The sequence below is a fragment of the Manacus vitellinus genome, unplaced genomic scaffold (assembly GCF_001715985.3).
Source record: "Manacus vitellinus isolate BGI_N305 unplaced genomic scaffold, ASM171598v3 scaffold_23_pilon, whole genome shotgun sequence".
Classification (NCBI taxonomy): Eukaryota; Metazoa; Chordata; class Aves; order Passeriformes; family Pipridae; genus Manacus; species Manacus vitellinus.
In genome coordinates this window covers 12119682-12147295 of record NW_021939718.1, presented here as the reverse complement: position 1 = coordinate 12147295, position 27614 = coordinate 12119682, and the positions used below count along the sequence as shown (strand labels likewise).

Here is a 27614-nt window from a genome sequence, read left to right as displayed (position 1 = left end):
GAAGAATTATTGAAAGTCATGTAATTGCACTGGCAATTAAGAGCAAACTAATGGCTCAATATTAATCAAGAAGAAATTGAAAATACATTATTAAGATAGAAGTAGTTATGCATTAGTTGAAAGGTAACAGGAAGCAAAAGGGAGAAGGAGTAGCTTACCAGATGTACAAAGACTACAGGAAGTAGACATCTCTATTTTTGTTTGTTTGGGGCTTTTTTGGGGGTTGGTTTTGTTTCTTTCAGGATCCTGGAAAGGCCTTAAAGTATGGAACTCTGTCAGGCCAGGTTAATGTGGTGTTGCATTCAGGATATTTCTCAGCCCTAGGAAGTTATCCTTGAAACAGCTTTTAATGCCTGCTTTGAGAAAAGAACCAACAAATGAGCTGCCACATGTTATGTCTTACCTTGAGGTTTAATGCTCTTTTCTAAAGTCTCAGCTTTTGCCCTGGACTCTCTGCTGGTAGGGAATGACCTGGAAGAGATCAGAAACTTTCTCTCAACTCACACCCAATTTTGGTTTTTTTTGTTTTCATCTTCTGTGTTTTGTTTTGGAGGTTGGCTTTGCTTGGATTTTTTTTTCTTATTAGTTGTTTTGATTTTATTTTTTTTTAAGAACACAATGACAGCTATGTGGACCTCCTTTCTGCACTGCCACTCCAGCCCACAAGTGTCTTGCTGAAAAATTTTCTTCTTTCTTTTTTTTTTCTTTTTTTTTTGTTGTTAATAGCTTTGGTATATTTTTAATACTTTAAAAACTTTGCATAAGAAGATTTACAAGTTAGTTCTGTCACTGCTGTGATGAGTTGTTTGTGGGGGCTGTTCTTAGTGTCACACCCCTGGGATGCTGTGAGGATGCTGTACAGGCTGCCTCTGCATCAAGGGGTTCTGTGCATCAGGAGCACCAACAGTTCTGCTTGATAGATCTCATAGATCTGAATATTGGTGCTTTATACTGCAGGCACTTTTTTTGTTCATAGGCTGCATCTTCAAACTGTGGATTTATATAGATTTAAGAGATTTGTGTCTCTAGGATTTGTGAGTTGTGTTCCAAAAGGGTTTCCATGGAAATTGAAAGGTTGCCACTATGGTTATTCCTTCTGATATACTGTATTTGTGTATGGTATCTTCCCTAAATTGACTTTAGATACTGGATTATATTAAACATTTTTAAAGATACAAAAGGAGTTGCTTACAGGTGGAACAAAAATAGGAGTGATCCAGCTTCATTATTAGTGTGTAGACACAAGACTAAGGCTGGTCCAGACGTTTGTAATATGGAGGGAGTACACAGTATTTTGAGGAGGTTTGCTGCTTAATATTTGCTTCTTTTTTTTTCCCCTTCTCTAATCAGTTAACGTTTTCTTGCCACCTTTCCTTAAAGAATTTAACTTAAGCAGTGTCATTTTATTTAAAAAATTTAGAATGGTTTTGTAAAGGTCAGCACCTGATATGTATTGATTTGAGTATTTAGTTCTCTGATGTTTGAAAATTCCCATCCAAGTTTCTCCTTGCAGCAAATCTTAAAGCAGTTTTTGCTTTAAATTAACCTTCAGGGTTTTTTAGTTCTAATATAGTTATTCAAACATTGAAATTAAAATATTGTTTCTCTGCATGTTTGAGTAGAAAGACAAAGCAAGGGTGGACAGGCAAATATGGAGGAATTAATGAAAGGAATTCTGTTGGCCCAGTCATGCCCTCAGAAACGGTGATGTTTAGCTGCTGAAGAAAGCTGACCTTTAAAGAGGTCCCACTTCCAATCTATTATTGATGGAATTTCTCATAGCCAGAAGACTTCAGCCTAATTCCTGTAGGTCAGCAGTAGCTCCTCATGAGAGTCAATTTTCAAAATTGAGAGAGAATGCTATAGCACTTTGAAGGCAAAACATGTTCAAATATACAGGCCATTTTAATAATTCAAATTATCAAATGCCTTGATTTCAAAATTTTGAGATCAATTTTTTTGAAATCACAAGCTACCGTAAGAAAGAATACTGCAAAGGAGAGGAACTCCTGCCAACACTACATGATGCTACAGGGACAAAGAATTTCCTCTTACAGCATTTACCTGCCTGGCTTTCTCTTCTTGTGTTGAAATAAAAGCTATTTCACTTACTTCAGTGATCAGATGTGAGAAGGCACAGTCACACTACAGTGACCCACGTCTTGCAGCGAGGTTTTATCCCATCAGCCAGGCTGGGAATGCTTTTAAAGCTGCAGGTTCACTTATCTACGCTAATACAGTGCCCTGTGCTTCAAGTACCTTTCAAAACTGCCTCTTGCAAGTGATCTGCCACATGCTTAAAGGTTAAAGGAATGAACAGAGACATCAGCAAGATGCATGTAGATTATTCTCTCGTGCACTTTATCTCTCCTTTCTGTTTGCAGACTCTCAGCATGACTTGAATTCTCATGGTATCAAACACAGTTTGAATTGTCTGCAAAGGTAAATTAGGAAAACAGAGGGGTGCAGGAGGGTGGCAGTACAGGTTAACAGGTGAGGGTGGTGGGTTGCCTAGGTGAGCAGCAGTTCAGTGTTCCCACTCTACCTGACACATGCAGCTGCCTGCACTTTGAGGCCATTGTCTGAGTATAGTCCCTGCACCTCATGTGATCTGCATTTAGGTGTACAAAATTTTGTCCTACATTTTCTCCTAGTAACAGATGATCTAAAGCTATTTTTAACATGGAAGGCACTCCTCATTGCTGAGTCTGTAGTTAGGAGATATAATTTTCTTCAAATTCTACTCTATATCTGAAAATGTTGTGAAAACAGATGGTGATTGCTCACCTTGGCTAGGGAGGGACAGTTTTGTTATTCTAGCTTGTATTACATGTCTATATGCAAAGTCTTTCAGATAGACACAGCCATGGGTGGAATGCTGAATCTCTCTGTTCCAGATTTCAAGCTACAGAGCTGTTTTGGTATTTCTGTTGTCCTTGTATAATGATTTTGAACATGTGTAATATGCAACTAAAACTTAAACCACAAAAATCTTTGGGCAGCTGACCACTGAAATAATGGAGGACTTTCATTCCCCTCACCTGGCCTTAGTTGGGTCATGTTATTTCCAGCAACCAAGATTCAGTTCCAGCCATGTACCTTGCCAAGGAGTGACAACTCTGAGTTGATCAATGGATTCAGTAAAGGGAGGGGATTTTGATCACTGAAAGGGATAACAGAACTACTGAGAGATTTGCCAAGTGAAGATCCTGTTGAAAATTGTTTTTGGGGACCTACTCATGTGAGTAGCTCTGGTCTCTGCTTTGCATGACCAGGGACAGGACATGAGGGTGGCTGGAGCTGTGTCAGGGGAGGGTTTGGTTGGATTCCAGGAAAAGGTTCTTCCCCCAGAGGGTGGTCAGGCACTGAACAGGCTCCCCAGGGCAGTGGTCACAGCACCAAGGCTGCAGGAACTCAAGAAGTGTTTGGACATCAGCTAATTCTTCTTTCTCTTTTAGAAAAACAGAATAAGTGCAAGGAAAACATGCTCCTCCTGTCTTCTCTGTTTTTTGGACAAAAGTACCCATGCATGTTTTTAACATGTGATGCATTCCAGTTTAAAGAAGAAATGGTATTATTTATACATATGCCTGGCTTAGCATGGTGGCACTGGTGAGATTGTCTGTTTGTCTTTGGGAAGCTGTTTTAATGGCCAAGACATTTCATCACAGAGTCCCTCTAAGAGGGTAACTTGGTGCTGCTCAGTTTATTCAGGCTGTTTTTCTGATCTGTAAGTGGTGGAACTGACGTTCAAAAAGGTCAGGTCTTATAAATAGATGTTTTGTGAATGTTACCTCCCTAAATGCTTTTACAGCTATTTAATCCTGACGATTTGACAAACTCAGGTTACTGTTTTGTCAAGAGTGTGTGTAGCTGAAACAAACAAGTACACAAACGTATTTTACCTGAATAAAATGTACAGATTTATGGCATTATCATGAATTTCAGTAGGGTCTAAAGTCTCAATGGAAAGTGAATGTTTTGCTAATATCTCCAAGCACTTTGGTGATTGACCTGGGATGCTTGTACTTTAATTTTTCTTTTCTTCATTGGAATGCCACCATCATTAAAAATTTAAAGATATTTAAAATTGCACAATGCACTTTAACAGATTACAATGTTCCAAGGCTTGTTAAGAGTTTATTTTCTAAGAACTCTTGAGAAATTCAGAAAGCACAGGATGAGTGGTATGTGAAGTAGCGAAAAGAATGTTTCCATCAGAGTGCAAATGGAGTAGAAGGTGTTTTCCAAGTGTTTTTCACAATTAATTGAAATCTGAGGTAAATCATATAAGAATAAAATCAAAATAATGCTTGTAAATATTAATGGACAAAAATATGCCGTTGATCTAACTTCTGGTGGCAAAAAAATCCCAACTTTTTGTGACTAGGCAAATCATGTTGCACTTAATTTCATTCCAGTTTTACTGGTTTATTGGTACAAAGGAGCTGCACAGGAGGAGCACAGAGGGGGGGAATTTTGAATTTAAAATAATAAATAAGTAACAATCTCTGTTATTTCAGACTTCACTGCAGAAATGGCCCTATTTGCATAGAAATAGGCAAATATTGCCTTTCATTTTTATGATGTGCGAAATTTGTCGGTCTTGTTAACATAGAAGACCAGTCACCAAACTAGAAAATTAGTTGATTCTATTTATTTCGTTATTAAGATTTATTGATTTCTTTGAAGCTTACAAGGTAGGATGATGGAGGTAATTTCTTCCTAGAAATACCAGTTAATATCACAAAATTTGTCATGAATCCGGCTGGTCAGCTTCCTCCTACCTTCATCCTAAAAATCTGTGTGGAGTGGTTATAGCAGTGCTTGGCAGGGCTGTCTGCAGGTGTGTGCAGAAATCACCAGGAGATGAGTGCTGAGTCAAAACTGGAGGAGTTTATCTCAGCTGAGCAACTTGGTTGTACATGACCTGGTCTTGGCCAGAACTTTGGAGGATTTTTTTTTTAAAGTTCTTTAAACCTGAAAATAAGTGTTTAAATTTAAATCAATCAGATTTTCCTGTTGGGGGGGGGGGAAATAGAAGTCTCTCAATTTGCCTGTGCAGTTTGGCTCTGAGGGATAATGGTCAGAAAATTAAAAAAATCAAAGGCACTTCTTCGCCTCTTTGTTCAGTCTGTATATGTGTGGTGATGCCTAGTGGTTCTACCATACACATTGATTTATGTATTGTGCAGAAAAGTAGGGAATTGTTCACACAAAGCAATCCCAAGTGAATGGCACATCCACATGAGAATTTTATACTGATACACCAAACAACTATAGTTTGTATTGCTCTGGAAAGCACAGTGAGTCAGAAAAACAGAACTTGTTAGTTGTCAATAACTCCAAAGTAATTTTCAGAATTGTTGCTCCTTTATGGCACAGTAATTTGTTTCATTTTGTTCTTCCTTAATTGTATTTGTGTTTACTACCAGAATAACAAAAATTACTTAAGTCTTTCATTTATGCTCACAATCCATCATATAATTGCACCTCTGGGGTATACTGTTCCCAGCTTCCAGGAGAAAAACAGGATGCTGTATTAAATTCTTTGGACTTTTTTTTTAATCACATGGACACAAGTGGGTTTTTGGGTCATTTTTCATAAGAAAAGAATAAGTAAAAGTTGTAGGTAGCATTGTTACACTGAAAAATTATTTCATTGTGTTTTTTTCTGGAAAAGTTATGTGTTGGACATTTCACAGTACATTTAAACTGTAACTATTTCTGACAGTGTTCTGTAGCTCTGTACAAATAAATTAAGCTGTGCTTTGCATATATCTGTAGCTAATTTAGTTTCGTGTCTGCTCATTTCATAGAAACATGCATCTGCAGTGTTATGTTTGTATCTTTTAGACTTGGTAATAATACAGTATTTAACAAAACAGTCTTTGGTTTACATATGTGGCATTTGATGAAATCTGTGTATACAAGTAACTGTTTTGCTTTCAGAGGTTTAAAACTGGCCTTGCAAATTCATTCAAATTCAGTAAAAGGCAGTTCTTTATATACATAGATTTATAGGACAATTTCTGCTGCATATTTCAGTGTTCCTGACAGAGATTGAGAGGATTTTCCCAGTTCTTTTACAGTGGAGTTGAATGGTTGTATTTACCTTTCTAAAACTCTTCCATCCTATGGTTTAACCTGATCACGATTTGAATTGGATTTTCCTTGCTGTCCACAGGTTTAAAGGGGAAAAGTTCACTTGTGCTGAGTGTTTCAGCCACTGTCCCTCTCTGTTGCTATAGTTTCTGCTCCTTAATCCCCCTTGGCCTCAATCCTTCAGCTGCATATGCACATTAACTTAATTACCTTGAGTTACCTCGCTGGTATCTGACATTCGTACAGTGAAAACCTGCATACATTTGAGGGTTGGGTTTTTCTTTGTCTTAATTTTTTCATCTTTTTCAGGCTAACATTGGTGACTCTGAAATCAACACCTTAATTTGAGTGTCTAAGCTTATAGTTTATCCTTTAACAAAATGTTTGTACTCACAGAGTTGGTCTTTTTCTGGGCCATCAGTAACATTTATACAGATAATTTCAGGAGTGAGTGATTATTTTCCCCAGGTTAGGTAACAGGTATTTTTAAGGACTTCTCATATTATTGAGGGTCTCATTGCTGAATTTCAGAAAACAACTTTCTTGGGTGTTCTTCACTAGGTCAGGTAACATAAACTTTTGTAAAACAACTGAATTTTTGTTGCCTTACAAAGCACTAGGAATGAGGGAATTCTGGTAACTCCTTGTTAGTGACTGTATTGACTCCACTGGTGTTCTTGTCCTCCCAGCTCAGTATTGTCCTGTCAGTCAAGGTGAAGCTTTTAAAAATATTGAATCCATGGATGTTTTTCTTTCCTCTGGCTTTCAGCAAAAAAAAAAAAATCAATGCACTTCACATCTTGAAAGTTAATCCTATTAGATCTGTTTCTTTTAATATACTGGGGTGCCTGTGTGTGCAGGATTCCCCTGTGGGACAGGTCTAGAAGGAAATGAGGATTTAAGTGACCACTTGTTCTGGCTACTTCAGTTATCCAGTGATAGGGGAAAAGGGAAAAAAAAATTAAAAACTGCTATGAAGCTTGAGTTTTGAGATCACTTTGGACTTGCTTTTCTTTCCAGGGTAAATCAAAGTTTGTATCCATAGGAGTCTTAGGTTTTATTAGTTTTGTAAATTTCTCAGTGAACAAGCAGGTCACGTATCTACAACAATGTACAAAATAAAAATGTGTTTTACATTAAATGCATTCTGTGAAGCTTCTCAACAAATGTTCTTCTAAACTGGGTAACATGCCATTAGTATTTCTTCATTTAAAATTTGCAAAGAAGCAGTTGTAGAAATGGTTGAGCAGGTGTGTGCATGTTGACAGTAAACAGGTTAATATCATGAGCATCTTCTGATTTCCTGTCCTCATCCATGTACGTTTGTATATATTTACAGATCACTGTGAATAATGAAAAACTAATAACTGTCCTGATAACAGTGCTTTTTGTCTTGCCTTTTTTTCTTTTTAATTCTGTAATTACAGTTTCTGTACATTGTTTTTCTTAGTGTCAGTTTTTGGTTTGAATCAGTGAGATCTTGATGGGTATGAAGTGAATGACATGCCAGTATTTTCTGGGGGAGTGTGAAGCATTAGTTTCTTGCCAGTGAACTGTTACAAATTTGCACATGGGATCTTCAAAGGAATTACTTAATACCTGTTCATTGTTTGTGGAAAGCAGCCAGAAGTTGCAAAATCCAAGTTGGGCTACTTTCATACTCACCATGTGACATTCTTGTTAGAAGTCTGAGTGTTTCTGAAATACACAAGGTTTCAAGCCACTTTTGTGAGCAAAACTGAACAATTGTTCTGGTTACACTTTGGGACTGGAGCAACCATCCTGCTCTTCCTCCATTTGAGATGCCTGTTCTCATCTTCTTGGCAGACCAATCTGAAAATTTTGATTTTTTTAATCTGTGAAGTCTCAGTAGGTGTTGTTTGTTTAACCCAGTTCAATAGGAGAAGTTTAAGTGTTGAAATGAAATTTTTCTACTGACCTTCCACTCGTGTCAGGATCAATATCAAATTTTTCTGTTGTCATAAACAATATCTTCAGTCACATCTTAATACTCACACTTTTGCAACCATTTGTTTTCAGCAGAGACCACAGAAATCTGCAGCTGGGAAGAGTATTTTCTGCAAAAAAACTCCCAAAGGATGCAAAACAATTGTTGTGAGATTTAAAAAAAAATAAATTTAACTATACATTGTTGTTAAAAAACCGGTTGTAGAGAACAGTCCCATGTGAGAAAAGGGATGAACTGCAAGGCAGGAGCAAATCTAATCCTTTCTTTTTGTAAACTAGTTATTTTAATTTAAATTACTCCTGTTCAAATGCAATGATCCTTGAAATGACATTTCAAAGGGTTTCTTGTGAGAGAGTGACTGGAATTGTGAAGTTACATTATGAATTTATTTTACTTGTATTGTTTTCAGTGTTATCTTTGAATCACAGAAAGTGATTCTTGTTGATGCGGAGAGTGTTCTACACCTTATTCTCAAAGAAAAGAGTAATTTCCTTTTAATGTTAATTGTTCTTGAATTGGGTTTATTCTTCTGTAACACACACTTGGTTTTATTTCTCCAGTGTTTTAGATGAACTTCTAAACTCAAGTGGATGTTCCTGAAGGTGAAAATGTAATTCAAGCTGCTTTTTTTTTTGCCAGCATTAAGTGTTTTATAAACTAGGAATCAATAAATAGCATCAGGATGTTGACAACTGTGTGAAAATAATGGTTTTGCAGTCTTGTTTTCCAGGATTCATTTGGTGATATGTGGCTGGGTTTTTTATCAGTGGGAGCTCCTGGGCTGCCTGTCATTTTCACAAGCAGTGTGAGACATTCTCACTAAAATAAAAGTGTAATAAAATACCTGAGGTCCATGCTGTGCTCTTAATTTGATAACCAAACTATTTAAGAGCATGTTGGATAACTTCTTTAGAAAGGTAGCACAGTTATATCATTGAATTTATGCTCCAGAAATTAATTTATGACAACATGGCCTCCCTGTTGTTTTTTCTGAGGCCTTTGACAGGAATCTTTGCTACTTGAACCTGTCACCGAAAAGAGATAATGCCTCCCCTTTTTTTACAGTTTACATAATAAATGTGTTGAACATCTTTGAAGAGCTTTTAATTTTATAAAATTTGGTTGACTGTCAAAGTTATAACAAGTGGCTTGCAGCCAAACTGCGTCTGCTGAGGAGGGATGGATCTCTTCCCAGCACTAGAGAGGCACTCATGGGCAGAATATTATGGGGAAAAGTTTGATGTTTTAATGTATAAAAACATTTAGGAGGCAAGATACATTAAAATGGAAATTTAAAGTGACTAAATCTTGTAAAAGTTTGCTGGGATTTATTATGGCTGTTTTAAAAGTGAAAAAAAAGTTGTTTGAGCAATAGGTGTTTAGAGTCAAATACTTTATTGTATCAGGAAATATAAAGTTAGGGAGCAATGCCTTGGTTTTATAAATACAATCATCCACGTTAAAACATTTATTCTTGTTTTTGGGGTAATATTGCTTAGCATTTGTGTATAAAGAACACGTATAATTCTTTTAATGTTAAGGACAAAGGCAGAAAGAACAATTTTATCCATTTTCAAAGGACGACATTTAGGAGGTTTTATGTCATTTAAAAATGACACTTTAATCTGTAGATAAGCCCTAGTCAGATTTGAATGTTTTAAGATGCTGAAAAGAAAGGCTTCTTTTGCAGCTGTTTCTAGCAACAGGGGAAAGATAATGCTCATTTCTGTTTGTATCTTGAACATTTAGTGTGGAAGTTCTGAAAATTATTTTTGTGAATGCAAATTAGATACAAAACAACTCAATGATTTGACTCTCTGGAAATGTTGCAATCCAAAAGAAAAATAGATCTGAGAGCTCTCAGTGTAATCACCACAGAACACACAGACAGCTTGTTAGATGCTGCCTCTGTGATGAAAAGACATAAATAATGAGAAAATAATAATACTGGTAATTCTAGGATTGGAAACTAAGGTTAAAGTTACCCATTATGGAGAGAGATCATTCAAACGTAAAAAGTATTTGTCATTCTGGTAAACGTATTTGCAGTTATTAGTGTTAAAATAGACCAATTATACTGTCCTCTGTAGATCTGTGCAGGAAGGGGGATTGTTTGATTTTACAGCAGGACCTTAAATTCTTTAATATAATATTAAATTCTTTAATATGCTCATTGTTCTTAACGCAGCATTTAAAAGGATTACAACAGTAAGTGGCTTAATAAAATGTTAATTTCGCAATGCCTCAATATCCTGAATTATATATTTAATTCAGAAAACACAATCTACTAAACCCAATTTTCCTTAAATCAGTATGGTTTGTATGTAATTATATATTGGCTGATGAGACTGAATAAACCCAGTTTTACATCCCTTACTGGTAGCCGGTGATAACCTGTCTTAGAAGGGATGCTGTAAAGAGATTAACACAATTGAAAATTATTAAGTGGAAAAAGAAATGTTCATTCTTCCAGGTGGAAGTGTATTAATTGAACAGGTAAGGAAATCTGCAGAAACAGAGAAGGAGAGGACTAACAATTTCATCAGGTTTCTGAGATGAAAACTGCAAATTCACAATTTAAGGTAGAATTTGAGGCTTGAGGGTTACATGAGTCTGAAATGGGGATAAAAGAGTTACATGAAATGTGGAGGAATTTGTGTGTGGGGAGGTCACCTGCTGGAGGCTTCGCAGCCCAAGGACAGCTGTGTTTTAAAAGAATGAGGAGGAAAAATCTTAAAATCTCTTAAAATCATGTTTAAGCATGCTGGTATTGTATACCTGTGTAATTAGGGGAAATAATTGTCTGGGGGGGGTGTTGTAATTTCCTGAAGGAAGTAACTGCTCTGTGTGTTTGTATGCAAAAATACCTGGTCACATGAGTGCCCACTCCATGTGGAAATGCCAGTATCTGATACTTTTGGGTATTATTAGCGTTAGAAACCATATAAATTAGATGGTCAAACTAAACCAAAGAAGTAAAATTCATCTTTATAGCTACCTTTGCTGGACTTTTTCTTATGAACTGCTTGGCCTGAATTCCCAAGGTCCTTTTCAGACTGTTTGTGAAGGTGGGAAAATTGTGTGCCGAGCAGTTGTTCTGGAAGGTGAATGTTCTGGCTGAGTCCTTCTGCTCTGCTTGGAGCAGCAACAGGAAATTTATATCAAAATGGTTTCATCATCATGATTTTTTTTCCCAGCGTTACCTGACATTTTTCACAAGTTGGTGTGTTCTGTGTCCCAATGCAGAATGGGTGCAGCAGACAATATCTACAAAGGCCGAAGTACCTTCATGGAAGAACTGACAGATACTGCCGAGATAATAAGAAAAGCCACACCAAGATCCCTGGTGATCCTGGATGAGTTGGGCAGAGGGACAAGCACACACGATGGAATTGCCATCGCTTATGCTACACTTGAACACTTTATTAGAGATGTAAGTGTTCATCTGGCATGTGGCTGTGAACACTTTTTCAGCCTGGAGGGCTGACTTTGGCATTGCCTTGTAGAAATGTGGCATGTCTTAGTTCATAGCAAAGTAATGTGGATAAGGGGTACCAGTTCTGTGATGCTGTGTTTAAAAAAAAATTAGAGCCAAACCTTGTTATGTGTCTATTTTTTGTTGTAGGTGGAGTCCCTGACCCTGTTTGTCACTCACTATCCCTTGGTTTGTGAGCTGGAGCAGCTGTATCCAGACAAAGTTGGTAATTACCACATGGCTTTCCTGGTGAATGAGGAGGAAACCGGTGAACAAAAAGGTACAGTATAAACCTGAGTGAGTCTCAGGCACTGTAGGTATGGGCATAAATCAAAATTGTTGTGATAATTGACACCTCAGTGTGAACGCAATGCATCCAAACTCAGAATGTCAGCCTTATGTGGCACATATGTCATACACACATTTTGGGGGGAACTGAAATCCATTTCTCTCATGTTTTACACAGGATGACTGAGCAAGGTGAAAGATCCACTCAGCCCAGCATCCAACTTTCCACAGCAGCAGAACACAAAGGATTAGGGAGCAGGGATTAGGGATCAAACATATGGCAGCTCCTTCTGAAAGATCTCTCTGTGTGCAAACATTTGGTATTTATGGGCCTTCGAGGGCAAGTTGTGTTTCCTGCTGTTTTGTATTTCATGTTTTGGATTTCATTTCAACGAGACTGCCCAGTTTATTCTTGTGTATCCTTATTGTCTTCATCCTGCTGTGTCAGGAAGATCGAAAATTTGGTGTTCTGTGGACATCAAAACACATTATTGTTTTGAAACTGTTTTGAAACATATACCTTCACTTGATGCTACCAGTTCTTGAATTATAGGAGGCATCATAAAGGCTTGTTCCCTGAATCATTCTTGGAACTTTTTATGTTTTTTTTTTAATTACCATGCTATTTGCCCTTAACCTTTCCCCTAAATAACGCTTAGTATTGTATTATGTGCTTATATTGTGAGCTAATCAGGACAGGGAACTTCTGTATTTGCCTCATAGAGGAGGTTTTGACTTTGGTTTTATTTTTTTAGGATCTGAAGTTGAAGAGAATCCTGAATTTATCACTTTTCTTTATCAAATAATTAAAGGAATCTCAGCAAGGAGTTATGGGCTAAATGTTGCCAAACTGGCAGATATTCCTGAAGAAATCTTGAAGAAAGCAGCTCACAAATCAAAGGAGTTGGAGAAAATAGTGAATATGAAAAGGTCAGAGCAATTGTTACTTTATAAAAATTATTTCCTTCTCTAATGCCTACTTCTGTTCTCACAAGTGATCCTGAAAATATTAATTAATTTAATTTAGGAAGTATCTTTGTTACTTTGGAACCTGAAACTGTGTTTGCATATTATAGTATAGAAGGGAACGTCGATATTCTTCTTCTGACTTAACTTGAAAATATGTATAATATATTTTGGTTGCTCCCCAAGCAGTCCAAATTTTTACTAAAAGTTTGGGGATTTTAACATTTTTCTGATATCCAGTTTTCATTTAGGGTATATGTACCTTATATATTGGACTAGTTATGAAAATTTGCATATATATCAAATAGCATAATCCTTCTAAATCTTGTAACATTGTGTACACAGTTTAGATATAAATATTTGCTATATTCATATTCATTTCCACTGGGAGTTTTTTTGTTATTATTATTTTCAGTGGCAGCCCTATGACCAAAATTCAAATAGCCTCTCTAGGAACATAATAAATCAAGATCTTGGTTGTCTGTGACTGTAGCTAATCCTGACAGAATAATTTCGTATGAGAACATTGTGACTACTAGTTATTTATAGGTGCAAACAGTTATTTTGAAACTCAACAGTTCTTGGTGCTTAACAGTGGTTCTTATCCCCTTCTAATAAAGCAAAATCAAAACATTCTATTTGAAGGTACATGGCAGTTTTTGGGAAAAATAATGTGTTAGCTTATGTTAATTGGAAATAATAGTCCATAATTGACAAAAGTAAAACAACAAGTTACTAGCAATATCTTAACTCTGTTGTTATAGGCTACATAGGGTTCTAAAATCAAGAAAAAATTCTTCAGAAAAGTGAGAGCTGGAAGGCCAGAGTTACTGGGTAATAAAGATAAAATGTGAAATAATTTCATTTATCTTTTTCTGTAAAAATTTTGCCAGCATATTACTTGGACAGGGTGCAAGAAAGTTCTAGCATGTCTTCATTGCTAAAAAAGGTGTTAATTGCGAAGAAAACCCATGAGCAATAAAAATAGTATCGGATGATGTAGCTGGAAGCCTGATTTAGAGTGGTCAGAGAGGGGATTTGAGGGCTGACTGAGCAGTAGTAATTAAGGGACTTGATTGTGTCCCATTTTTCAGCCTTTGGATCTGAAAGCTGCCATCTGTATTTTAGTTTTGGTAGGTAATTTGCTTATATTATCAGAGTGGAAAAGGACAAATATTTACTCTAAAACTGTGATGAGCCCTTTGTCCTGTCTCATCACTAGGGCCAGGGGAGTCCCTGTGCCTTTTTCCCAAAAGAGATGTTAACAACGTTAAAAGTGGGTATGGTGCATAAAATAACCATGGTCTTGCAAATCAGCCTCTCACCTGTTCATTGCAATGTATTTGTGCTCTCACAATACTCATGGGCCAGATGCCTTGTCTTATTTTTTTAAATCACTTTCATATTATTTCAGAAAATCCACTGGGTAATTTCATCCAGTTTTGACATCTTTGTCATCAGAAATGTGTGTTATCCCATTTTAAATGTCTTGTTATTTGTCACAGCTCTTATAAATCAAAAAACACCAAGAAGAAAATCAGAAGGATGTGTGCACTCATTTATATTGAGAATGCCTTTTCTCTTTATGATTCTATGAGTGCAAATTTATAGGGACTGAGTGATGAAAATGAAACAGTGCCAACTACAATGCTTTTTATTTCCTTTAACAATTTACTCTTTCTCAGTGTTTTGTATCATTTTGTCAATACTTCTGGTACTGTAAATTAGTTATAAAATTAATTTGTTGGCTGTCCTAGAGCAGGAACATGTATCTTAGAAAATATTAACTGGTCGTTTGAAGATCACATAACATTTTGAGCTGTGCTATTTTTAACTATGTATAAAATTTTGCAGATGACTGTAGGGCTTTCAAGGTTTAATGTGCTTCATTTAAAAACATGCCTGTATTTTGATTATTTTTTTTCTCTTTCAGAAAGAAAATGAAGTGTTTTGCTGAAGCGTGGAAGATAAATGATTCTCAGGAACTGCAGAAGTGGAAAAGTATGTGTGAACCTGAAGATGAAAGAAAGGACAGTTTTTAATCCTCAGATCATGGTTAAAGATGGAAGATATTGGAGGTGCAAAATATAGGTCTGGAGAGTAATAGATTCTATCAGGGTATAGTTCTGGTGCACTAAGTTGACTTTTTTGCCTTCTGAGAGATAAAAGATGCTGCATTGTGTGTAATTTTTCTCTCTCCACATCCCTTCCCTTTTCACCCTTCTTCTTAATTGCAAAATGTGTACTGGCATTGGATCTAATAGGTTTAGAAAATATGAAAAAAATTACTGATAAATTATTAGGTAAATATTTTATAAATAAAATAATGTGTTTCATCTTTATTGAACTTCAATTTCTAAAGAAATATTTCTCTGTGTTAGGAGAATGTAGCTGAGTCTCAGCTGTGCTGTACTGCTGTGCAACTGGTAAGAATGGGTACTATTAGAGAGACCTTTTTTCTTGTTATAGTGTTAATGCATTTAAAATTCACTGGTTTTTTAGAGCACCCTTTACTCCTGATCTTGTCCCTCTCTGGCATGGTCTGGATAAAGACTTAATGCCGAAAATAATCTTGGAGTATTGTAGGGTGAGTGAAAGGGGCAATTCAGACTGTGCAGCTGGTGCAGCCCCAGTGCTCTGTCAAGAACAGAGCAAAGCTGAAAAATACGGAAGTGTATTTTTATTTCCGGTTATCAATGCCAAATTTCACATGGGAACATGATATCCAAATTGTTTTTCCCTTGTAAATAACCACGCTAAATATGTTGCTGTGAAAATGGACCATGATGTTGGCGGACATATTCCTGAGGGACTGACCCTGTAAAGGGACCCACACTGGAGCAGCTGCTGAAGGACTGCAGAAAACTTTTTTACCTGCAATTTTTTTACCTGCAATTTTTTAACTGCTAATGTTAAACAAACACTTCTGTCCAGGTTCTTCAGATGGCAAAACATCATTTAAACAAATACTTTGTGTGCCACTCAAATAGCAGCGATCAATGTGAGCTCCTCCTTCCAGACCCTGCAATGCCTTGACTTAAACCGCAAGAGCTGAAGAGGAAAATTAGCCTTTCAGGCTGTGTTAACACACGTGTGTTTATCTAAACCAAACATTGTGGAACCTAATGAATGCAATACTCTGTTATTAATGTGCACAGATGCAGGGCTTTGGATCTAAAGGCCTCTGACCAGAGTTATCAAAGAGAATAAATGAGCCATTGCTAAATTCCTGTATGTGCTAAATGTGCTTTTAGTTGTTTCCCTCAAGGGAGCAGGAAAAAAAAAGATCTGGATGCAGTGAAAACAGTGAAGAAATACAATTAAGTGTAGACGTAGTATTGCTTTTTGCTCATACTATTGAGAACAAAGCAATCACAGCAGTATTGTAATGTCTGTGATCACACTGGAAACAACTGCTTGTTTCTAGCCCTGCTGAATCCAGCAGTGGAGGTTATCTTGCTATCCCAGTAAGGTTTCTTGTAGACATACAAGCTAATTACTAAAGCTGCTGTTTTATTCACTGTCCTCAGAGAGAGATGAGAAGCTGTTCTTTTTTTATTTTTAAATTACTATTATTCTTTTATTTGCAGTTCCAGCACATTCCTGCGCAAGTTGGCAGCCAGTCACTAGCGGTGTCCCCCAGGGATCAGTGTTGGGCCCAGTTCCGTTTAATATCTTTATTGATGATTTAGATGAGGGGATTGAGTGTACCATTAGCAAATTTGCAAATGACACTAAGTTGGGGGGGAGTGTCGATCACTTGGAAGGCAGGAGGGCTCTTCAGAGGGACCTGGACAGGCTGGAGAGATGGTCTGATTCCAACGGGATGAGGTTCAACAAGGCCAAGTGCTGGGTCCTGCACTTTGGCCACAACAACCCCCTGCAGTGCTACAGGCTGGGCACAGAGTGGCTGGAGAGCAGCTAGGCGGAAAAGGACCTGGGAGTTTGGATTGACAAGAAGCTGAACATGAGCCAGCAGTGTGCCCAGGTGGCCAAGAAGGCCAATGGCATCCTGGCCTGCATCAGGAACAGTGTGGCCAACAGGACCAGGGAAGTGATTCTTCCCCTGTACTCAGCGCTGGTGAGGCCACACCTGGAGTGCTGTGTCCAGTTCTGGGCCCCTCAGTTCAGGAAGGATATTGAGGTGCTGGAGCAGGTCCAGAGAAGAGCAACAAGGCTGGTGAAGGGACTCAAGCACAAGTCCTATGAGGAGAGGCTGAGGGAGCTGTGGCTGTTCAGCCTGGAGAAGAGGAGGCTCAGGGGAGACCTCCTCACTCTCTACAACTCCCTGAAAGGAGGTTGTAGCCAGGTGGGGGTTGGTCTCTTCTCCCAGGCAACCAGCAGTAAGAGAAGAGGGCACAGTCTTAAACTGTGCCAGGGGAAGGTTAGGTTGGACATAAGAAAGAAATTCTTTACAGAGACAGTGACTGGCCATTGGAATGGGCTGCCCAGGGAAGTGGTGGATTCACTATCCCTGGAGGTTTTTAAGAAGAGACTGGATGTGGCACTCAGTGCCATGGTCTAGTAACCACGGCAGTGTTGGATCAAGGGTTGGACTTGATCTTGGAGGACTTTTCCAACCCGACTGATTCTATGATTCTAAGATTCTATGATTAGGCTTCATCCTAAAAAGAATTTGAAGTACAGTTTTGGTAGTGGAATCATCCTGGAGATGTGCCCTATTTTTAAATTAGAGTAACAAAGTTTTGTCTGTGTGCTGAGTCAACAGGTTTTATTTTGTAAGTTTAAGGTGTAAGGTTGAAGAAAAGTGGCCTGTGCTTAGATGGGTCTTTGTCATAGCGGGAATTCATGCTAATCTTGGGTTTGCTTCAAGAATTGAGTGTTTAAATCTTGTTATCTAAATATTAATATTTTTGGAAACCTGCATAAGGCATTAGCTCCTACTGCTGTGCCAGCACGGTATTGACATGGTTAAAATTTAATATTCATATGAAAAATACAGCTTTTTGCTATACATCAAGGTACAGTCTGCTTGAAAAACTTCTGCACTTCATGGGTTTTACCCCTTTTTTTAAAGGTGGTGTTTATCACTTTTGTGAGCTTTTTCATTGTTCTCTTTTGTCTGTTCTTAACAGAAAAATGTTAATGCCTTTGTCCATCTTGTCTTGAAGGTGTCACCTTCAGAGATCACAGTGCCACAGGTGAGCAGCAAAAACTGGCAGAGCATTTTGATGAGAGAGAAGGAGAGGGAGGGCTGGGTGCACTGTCACTGCCTTTGTGTGTTTGGTTATATAAAAAAGTCATTATGGAATACGCAGAGTAAAATACATTACCAGTACAATTACCTCTATTGCTGGCAGACAACATCTGTCACTGAAGTAATTCTCCAGAGGATTTCTCTTTGTGTTGCAAAGTTTTCCAGCAGTATTTATAGAAATTACATGAATATGCCTATCACATATGTTTACAAAGTGTATAAATCAATTTAAAGATCATTGCAATGTCAGCTCGGTCAGGTATTGCGATAAAGTGTGTTTACCACAATGAAGTTAATGTTTATTTTTGAAGTGTGTTTGAAAGTAAATTATCCAAATATTTCTACTATATGTAAAATTATTGAGAATTTGATTCTATTCTTTTAGTAGAAATACCTTGCTAGTTCTGATATGTTTCCTAGGGAAATAAAGGTGGATTGTGTTGCACTGAGAGAAGTGGGACTTCCTTAATTACATTATACATATATATATATATACATATACATATATATATATATATATATACACATACCTTGCCTAGACTCAGAGATAGGTAGAAAGCAAAGGATATTTTCTTAATTTCTTAAAAATCTTAAACAATTTCTGAAACAATAGTCTTGACTTGTAAGATGCAAGGCCTTGCAGGCTTTGCTGTGTATTCTCTGAGGCTGGACTGGTTTAAGCCATATGTGAACTGTGGGGAGAAACATAAGGCATTTATAGTTTTCAAATATTTATGTTCTTTTGAACTTACAAGGAATCTGTAATTTATTTTTTTTTTTACTGCTCTCCTTCCAAAAGTTTCCATGTAAGTGAAAGTGTTTTTTCAGGTGTTATAAAGTAAGGTCATTTTTATTTAAAATTCTGGTAGCTACCACTAGTAATAATAATGAAAAATGCTTCTGATGTTAATGGAATTTTTAACCCTTTTGCTTTTATTTTTTAAGCAGTCACTTTTTATGACTTTATTATGCTATAAGAAAATGGGTGATTCTTGGGAAAGAAGGGATTGGAAAACACAATATGCAGCAAATATCAAATGCACAATCTGCAATAAAGAAGTAGAAATCAATGTTGTTGGTTTTTTTTTTTATCGTAATAATCCAAATATCTAGGGTGACTTAAAACTCAGAGTGTCCTGAATACTGGGAAGATTACTAGATATAATTATCTCAGTCTTATGTAACACTAAATAAAAGTTTCCGTCAAGTACTGAGCTGTTCCCTCTGCCTACATACTGAAATATTCTTCTTTGCATATTCCTTCTGCTCAACACATTAGAAATTGACTCTCGTCTTCGGGCATTCCAGAACATTTCATGCATTGTATGAGCACATATTCATAGTTTTTATTCAGAGGAGGAGGGAACAAACCACGGTCGTGCCCCTCAGAGGGCTGGGATGTTTAGTCGACTTGGATTTCCAGTGCTGGAGAGGAGGGGAGAGGGAAAGGTCTGGTTTTCCAGGCTGATCCACCACAGGGGATGAAGCCACAGGTGGGATGCATAGGGCAGGTGTTTGTTTTGCAGTGGGAAGGCTGAGGATCCTTCCTAAGGTGTGTCCTGGCATGGGACAGCTCCAGCAGCTGGTCAGACTCCGAGTGCCTGGGACACTCACTCAGTGGAAAAACAAGGGCTTTGGGAGGAGAATCAAAGAGGGGAGTGGGGGATAATCAAGAATAAGACCTCAAACCAGCATTTTTGTCTGGGTTTAATCCAGTCTACCCAAAAAGCGCTTTGTGGGGGAGTGATAATTTGGATTTTTTCTTTCAAAACTGATCTTAAAGCAATTAAGTTTTAATAATGCTAAGAACACAACACCAAGGTATGCCGAGCTGATTTTTCCAAGAATATTCCCAGCTCTTAGGCAGCACAGGGTCCAGTGGGACCACCCTCCTTCCCCACGGCTGGTATCTGTCATGTTTATGCTCCCCTTGGTTGTGTTTTATGCATACCTTGAGTTCATGTCATTGCACAGTGAAGTATTTCTGCATAAAGTGAAATACTGCACTCTGTTTGTAGTACTTCACCTAATGCAGACTCTATTAATGCAATTAAGTGTTAAAAGAGCTGATCTTCTATGTAAGTTCCTATTCTTAATAGCTCCTACACTGGAAAAGAAAACTTTGCTAATCCTTTAATTAAATTACAAACTAAATCTGTGTAGCCTTTTGACATTTATTTGAGTAGCAGTTAAGTCTTAGAAGTGATCTGTGGCTGATGATACGTTTATTCTGTCCCACAAGCCACCAGGCTGAGAAGCTACAGCATTCCTTCCCACCTTTTCCCCAGCAGTAGGACAAAAATCTTCACCTGATTCCTTCAGGATGTAGCTTTTTTCCCCCTTTTAACTGTTCTAACAAGTTTTGTATTCTGTTCTTCATATCCACTGGTTGTTTCTCATCTGGTATGTGCTGCAACCATCTCATTTATCACTGCCCTTTTATTCCTCCTGATAAAGATGGAGGGTCTTCAACAAAAAAAATAAATAAAAAAATTTTATCAATTTAAACTTTATTTAAATAAACATTTAAATAAATGTAGGCTTTTCTTCATATGGCAGCTCCTTGCAACTGATTCATTCTCCCTCAGGAATCCAACTGCTCCAGTGGAAGCTTCAGAGGAGCTCTGGATTTTATGTTCCCAAAAAGTGAGTGAGAAGGTGTTCCATTACATGCCTTGTGGTGCTGTTTTTTAAGCCAGTATGTCCTGCAACCTCTCTTGTCTCCCCCAGTTTCTGTACAGACCTGTCCCCTCATTCACAGTCAGGTGCAGGATTGGTTGCACCAGTCCACTGTAAATGAGCTGTTGAGCTGCACAGATCCCTCCCTGCAGGTGTGTTCCCCTTCGCAGGGTGAGTGAGTTCACCCTGATCTGTGCCACACCCTCAATTCCAACAGTTTCATCTTCAGGGGCCCTTAAAAATATTCCCAGGGATTTCAGCAAGAGTCTATTTAAGGTCAGAAATTGGTATGTTATTTCCGTTGTGTTTCAGTCTCAGCTGACATCCTCTGTATAATTTTGCTTTCAACTTACATATTTAATCATTTCTGCTTTCTGTGTTTTTGAAACATAGGTGAGAGAATGATAGGGAGAAGAATTTTGACTCTTCTCCCACCTTTACACAGTAATCCTTTAATGCTTTGCTTATCACCACTGGATTGGAATAAGGAATATCTGACTTCCTAATTTCAGGTCTCAGCCTCATTTGGTCTCTCAGTTTTAGATTCATGGAGTTTTGAAGTGAGTTGGTACCAAGTGCCTGTGTATCAGTTTACTTGAGCTTGACAGATCTCTGTGGTCACCATTAAGCATTTAAAACTTTTCCCTTTCCTTTCCTGTTCCATGATCTTTTCACATTACAAATGGCTGCCTTGCCGAGGACTTCACATATAAGAATCTAGGCACTGTATTTGATCTGGGTGTGCAGGTGAGAAAATGATGCTTGTTATGGGACCTGAGGTGATACAACCTTTTCTTTGCTGGCAATATGAGGCAGGAGTATCAGAGTAGTTTATAATGTTCCCAGCAGGGAGAGGAGATGAATTATTTGCAAGAACTGGTCCTGCACCAGAGCCAAAGTGGTCTTATCACACACAGGTTATGAGCTAAACAGTGTGGTGAGTGCTTGCCTTCAGGTTTACAAGCTGTTGTGAAGAAAGTTATGGAATACTTAACTGCTTGGAAAAGTGCAGGTTTTGCCTGACTCTGTTTTTTCAGAATCCAAGGGCTGTATGTGTGGCACATGCCTTTTGACTGTCCCAGGACAAACCCTGTGACTCACTTCAACTCCAATCTACCTCACACTTATGAAGAAACTGCCTTGGATAGTCAGACCTCCATACTGTTTTGGAATTTACAGTTTTGTGACTGGAAGTGATTCTCCAAAAATAAATGGGATTATTAATGAACCGAGGGTAGGATTGCATTTATGGACCATACAATATTTTCAGGTAGTGCCATCCAAAAGCCATGAAAACAGGATGTTTTTGTATGTCTGTGAGCCTCTGCTTTATAGATGAGGTTGGGCAATTTCAGCCAGAGGGAGGAAAGCTCTGCTTTTCCTCTTGTTAATGGGATGATGTTAGAAATCCTTACTTGAGACACAGTTGTGTTGTGAGACAACAAAAATTTGTGTGTGGTTCATCTGTGCACATCCACACCTGTCCATACTCTGAAAGACACATTCTCACCTCTCAGAAGAAATTGTTTTGAATATACATTGTTTTTGTTAAGTTATATTCATTCTGTAGGCACCCATTTAAAAGTTCTCGTTGGACTGGATCCCTGGAAGTGTCCAAGGCCATGTTGGATGGGGCTTGGAGCAACTTCGGATAATAGAAGGTGTCCCTACCTATGGCAGGGGGTGGTGTGTCCCTGCCTATGGCAGGGAAGGGCTTTAAGGTCTCTTCCAACCCAAACCAGTCTGGGATTCTGTGATGAACTTACCTTCACTACATGGTTCACCTGGCTTTTCAAAAATTAGCCATTTGTGGGAAAAAGCCTCAAACCAGATTATACCACACTGATGGATTCACTTATGCAGTAAAACTCGTACTCAGACCACTCAGTTCCAGTGTCACAACATGTCGCAGCAGCCAGAGGTGACACCGGTCAGTCATTCCTGCTTCCCATGTTCTTTCTGAGAAGAGCACAGGACTGAGGGGTCCTTTTGCTCCCCACAGACCTCCATGTACATGAATTTTCCATCACGTTGTTTGTCCCCTCCCTTGCTGAGCTGCTGAAGAGCTTCAGTGCCTGGCACACCAGGGTATGACATTTTTGAGCACTGCTGCTGGGCTGTGGACAAAATCCACCCCTTTTAGAGGCCCAAGATCCCTCCTACATCTCAAACACAACCAACAGTAATTCTCACTGAGAGACAGCTTGTCTTTTTTGATTCTTACCAAAGCTTTTTTTTCACCCTCCCCACATTGACTAGGAATTCATATTGTGCTGCAAATAAGTCACAGTTCAAGGACTTTTATATTTTTTTTTTTAATTCTAAATGGAAAACAGTCTCTTGCTATGTGCAAAGTGAGAGCTTTCAAGAGGGCAATTTATTATGACCTTCATAGAAAATACAAAACTAATGTATGAAGCTCTCAGCTGAGGGTTGTTTGTGTGCTGGAGCAGTTCACTCACTGCTTCACCTCACAAACAGGAGGTAACAGTCTCTCAGTCATCTCCTTTAAAAGCAGACACTGTTTGGATAGCATTGACATCACTTTCATGTCTGTGCAAACTTGTCAAGGTAAATCTCTCTTAGGTGCACAGAATGAGTATTTTAAACATTCATGTAAGCAACAGGATTATCCACTGCTTGCAGCCCAGAACTGGGGTTTGCCAGCAGAAATCCAGGTTCTCTTTGCTGCTCATTCATCTCCCAAAGGGAGACAATGCAGGTCTGATTCAGGGTGGCAATGCAGTGAATGTTCAGTATTTGCTTTCTGGTGACATGCCTTGTAAAATGGAAAGAGGCAGCTTCTAAAGCCAGTGGTGAATAGATAGAGGTTACCCACCTAACTATTCTGAGATCTCCCTTACATAAAAACATGTTATACCAAATCTTTATTGCTGGGCTCATTTTCCCACATCATTTTTCAGATATGGAATGATAAAAAAACAGGACAAGGTTTCCATGCAAAGCACATGTTAAAGGCCAAAGGGTCCCTCTTTGCACACAGAGCAGGACCTGGGAGGAGAAAATGTCCAAACGTGCTCCTTGATCCTTGGATGCCTGCTCTTAGAATCATTAAATCACAGACTGGTTTGGGTTGGAAGGGACCTTAAAGCTCATCTTGTTCCACCCCCTGCCATGGGCAGGGACACCTTCCACTATCCCAGGTTTCTCCAAGTCCTGTCCAGCCTGGCCTTGGACACTTCCAGGGATGAGGCAGCCACAGCTTCTCTGGACAACCTGTGCCAGGGCCTCACAACCCTCACAGGGAACAATTCCTTCCCAATATCCCATCTAACCCTGCTCTCTAGCAGTGAGAAGCCAGTCCTCCTTGTCCTATCCCTCCATCCCTTGTCCAGAGTCCCTCTCCAGCTCTCTTGGAGCCTCTTTAGGCACTGGAAGGGGCTCTGAGGTCTCCCCAGAGCCTTCTCTTCTCCAGGCTGAACACCTCCAGCTCTCCTAGCCTCTTTCTTGCCTTCTCCCCACTAAATTCTTTCCTCTGACAACAACAGCAGAGTGTGCTTTGCCCAGTCTAACACTCCAGAGGCCCAACAACCTTCTCCAAAAGGTTGCTCTCCCTCAAAATCAGTCACAGATGGGGACCATGATAAGTGGCATATTAGAAGAAACTTCAGGTCATGTTCCCTGCCTTTTAAGTTCTGTCCTTTCTATCTCTTTTAGAACTTATTTCCAGTGAACACTGAGGACTGTGACAGTTGGGGGCACTCAGGATGGGGGGAGGTGTGGCAGCCATGACTGCACAGGGAACTCCCAAATCCATCCTTCAGGCTGGTTCTGCTGATGGACCAGGATTCTCCACCTGCTGCAGGGGTTTGACAGGAGTCCATTTATGGCAAGTAATTTTTATGCTGAATAATTTTTGTGCCAGTAGAAATGTGTGAACACGGAGAAAATAATGTGGAGGAGGTGGATCAGGGCAGTCCTGAATCCTGCAATCGTGTAGAAAGGAAGAATTCCGAGTGCCGCTTAAACCCTGCTGGCAGCCAGGATTCTTGCACAGCTCTGTGCTGCTGGAGGAAAGTTAATGATGAACTCATAAGCTCATTGCTTTACATGAGGGAGAAAGTGCCATTGTTAACACATAAGAATAAGGGATAGTTTGTTTTGTTTCTAATTTACATAATTAGAGGTATTATCTGTTTTGTTCTTAGTAATCTTGAGAGCCTGGCTGTTATTTATGCTGTTATACCTGTGAATGAGATAAAGTCTGTCTCTGCTCTCACACCTTAAAAAAACCATTTTTTGCCTCTTGGGAATGAAGTCACTTCTCTGGATTTGTGGATCACTCAGGGCAGAAAGCAGCAGCTTCCCAAGGCAGTAGGTAATGGTGTCACTTCTCATCTGCTCACCCCTCAGTCATGAATTGTGGACAGTGCAGTGTAAATCAGGAGATAAATCGTGGAGTGGAAAGAGCTTCAGGCTGAGCCAGACCAGAAATCACCAACCCCTGCCCAGGGTGTTGTCGAACCATGGAGGGGGGGGAAGTTTTCACAGTGAATAAAGGGATTAAAGGGATATTAGCTTTCCTTTTTCAGCATATGGAAGCCACAGCATCTTATAACTCAGCTAAAGTTGTTAAGAACTGAAATCAGCCAATACAATACCATCTCAAGGGTCCCAAGATGAGTTTTTAGTGCATTCTGCAAATAGAATCATGTTGATTTCTTTCAGAAACAATGAAAAAATCCATCTACTCTTGCTAATAAAATCACAGTATGTCTCACTACAGTTACAGGCTGCAAATTGTATTTATTTTTCACAAAATGAATTATATTATGTTGAGCTGCCTGAGTGAACAATAGTTATTGTTGGGAAATAGGTTAAGATAAGTTGTACAAGCCACACTTCCTCTTTTAGAGTTTCCCAAATTGAAATTGCAGGTTGCAGCTTGGGGACAAATTGTACCCTGAGCTCTGGAAGCAATGGGATATTCAGTCCTGGCTGGTTTCCTTGGGGTCTCCATGGGAGAAAACTGCCCTGGGCAGACCCAGCCCAAAAGTGTTTCCTGCTCTGTCCCAGGCCCATCCTGCAGGAAATGCCTTTGTTGTTGCTGATGCTGCCCAGGGTCTGCAAAGGAGCAGTTACAGCCTCGGCTGCTCAAAGCCATCTCCTCTGCCCCTCCCGTGGCTGCAGAGCACCTCAGAGGTGGCTGTGCCCACTAAACCCCTGACAGAGCCCCTATTGCACTCTGACAGCACAGAGCATGTGGATCCTTTTGTGTGTGTGCTTCTGAGCAGAGAAACAGCATGGAAATGGTGTCTCCAGCACAATGCAAAGCACCTGCTGGTTTGGCTGGTTTGGCTCCGAGCATGGAGCACAACACAGCAGCCCGTGCTCCATGCTGGCATCACCTCTGGTCCCTCTCTGGGGGGGACCCTCGGGCTGGTAGCAGCTCTAGACTCTACAAACCTCTTCTCTGCCTTTAATGCCATTAAAAAAACCACATCCCCTCCTCCCCAGACAATTAGCACAGCAGCACAAGTCTTTTCTTACTTCATGAATAAAGCACATCAGTACTTAGGTTTTCCTTGCTGCCCATATGGCTAATCCAGCACAGCAAGAGGAGCAGAGAGAAAAGAGTTTTGCACTCACTGGATAAAACACAATTTCTAGTGAACATGTTACATGCAAAAGTGTCAGTCAGTTGGAGGAATGTGACTGTAGAAAGAACCCATTTGCAAGGGACTGTTTAGTTTTCTAGAGCAAAAAAAGGTTGCTCTAGAAAGCAACTTTATTGAAGTTTATTCAAAACTTCCTAATGTGTTTAGGGAATTTCTCACAGGGAATGAGGAAGAGAAGGTGTTGGAGAGCATGGCTGCTTCTCCCTGACCCCTCTTTGCAGTTCTTCAGCTGGCAGGAGTGTCAGAAGTGTCTGCTGGGCTGCAAGGAGGAGGCAGACACCATCCCTCAGGTTCTTTAAATTAGTTATTTAGGATTATTTCACCCACCAGCCCCATGTGTCCATGTCACATCTACTGCCTGAAATATGTTGGAGAAAAGATGGCATGAACCATTCTGGTATCGTCCCCCAATTCTTTATATGCAGGAGGTCCCTTTCCTTATTCCTTTTCTCGTCTCAGGCAGGTAGCTAACTGAACAAAAGTTAGTAAGTTCAATGTTTTCTTCTGCAGATGTTTACTAAATTGTTTGTAGTGTGTGTTGGCCATTGGCCATTGCCCTGTGCTTTCAGGAAGGCATTTTAATCAGTTAATAAATATATATAATTTCGGAAGTAATAGTAATTTATCCAAAACACCTATGAACTGATTATTCTTGCTGTTCAAAGTCACCTTCAACATTACTGGCAAAAGAAGGTCATATATAAACACCCTCTCACTCCTGCTGTGTTATTTCCTACATGAGAAATAAGCACTAAAACAATATTATAGAAATGCCAACTTTCTTCTGGAAAGGAGTTATCAGAAAATCACAGAATATTCTGTGTTGGAAGGGACCTGCAAGTATCATTATTAAGTCTAAGGTATGTCCTGTGAGCTGGGTTCACCCAGTATTTTAAAACTTAAATTTGTCAGTGAGTTTTTGTTGGTAATTGATGCAGGTAAGGGTTTAGTTTCATTAAATGCATTTGTGTCCCTTCCAGAAACTATTTCATGTCCCCAGAACTGAATCTGGAATGACAAAATGGTTGGGGTTGGAAGGGACTTTAGAAACCATCTAGTTCCTATCCCCTGCCATGGGCAGTTATAGGTCAAGGAAAAACTGCTGAAGGTGAGGTGAGCTGATCACTTGCAGAGATGGTGTGGATCATCTGGGAAGAAAAATCCAAAGTCTTGGAGATCCGAGCCTGCCCCAGGAAGGGAGGGGATTAACTCTTCAAGTCCTTCCAAGCTCTTCTCTACTTAGTGTGAGGTTTTATACACACAGGACTGGATAAT

General features: G+C 39.1%; 1 protein-coding gene across 6 annotated transcripts in view; it reads left to right on the top strand.

Annotated features, from left to right (window-relative positions):
* Positions 1-18470, top strand: part of MSH3 (mutS homolog 3) — a 93308-nt gene extending 74838 nt beyond the window's left edge. For 4 of the 6 annotated variants that reach the window (XM_018072892.2, XM_018072894.2, XM_018072891.2 and 1 more), the window contains exons 21-24: positions 11321-11507; positions 11700-11829; positions 12593-12767; positions 14737-15551. In XM_018072892.2, the coding sequence (XP_017928381.1) occupies positions 11321-11507; positions 11700-11829; positions 12593-12767; positions 14737-14845 (601 nt within the window). In that variant the 3' untranslated portion in view covers positions 14846-15551. The other 2 variants (XR_001920691.2, XM_018072893.2) reach the window with 2 other exon arrangements.
* The last annotated feature ends 9144 nt before the right edge of the window (positions 18471-27614 follow it).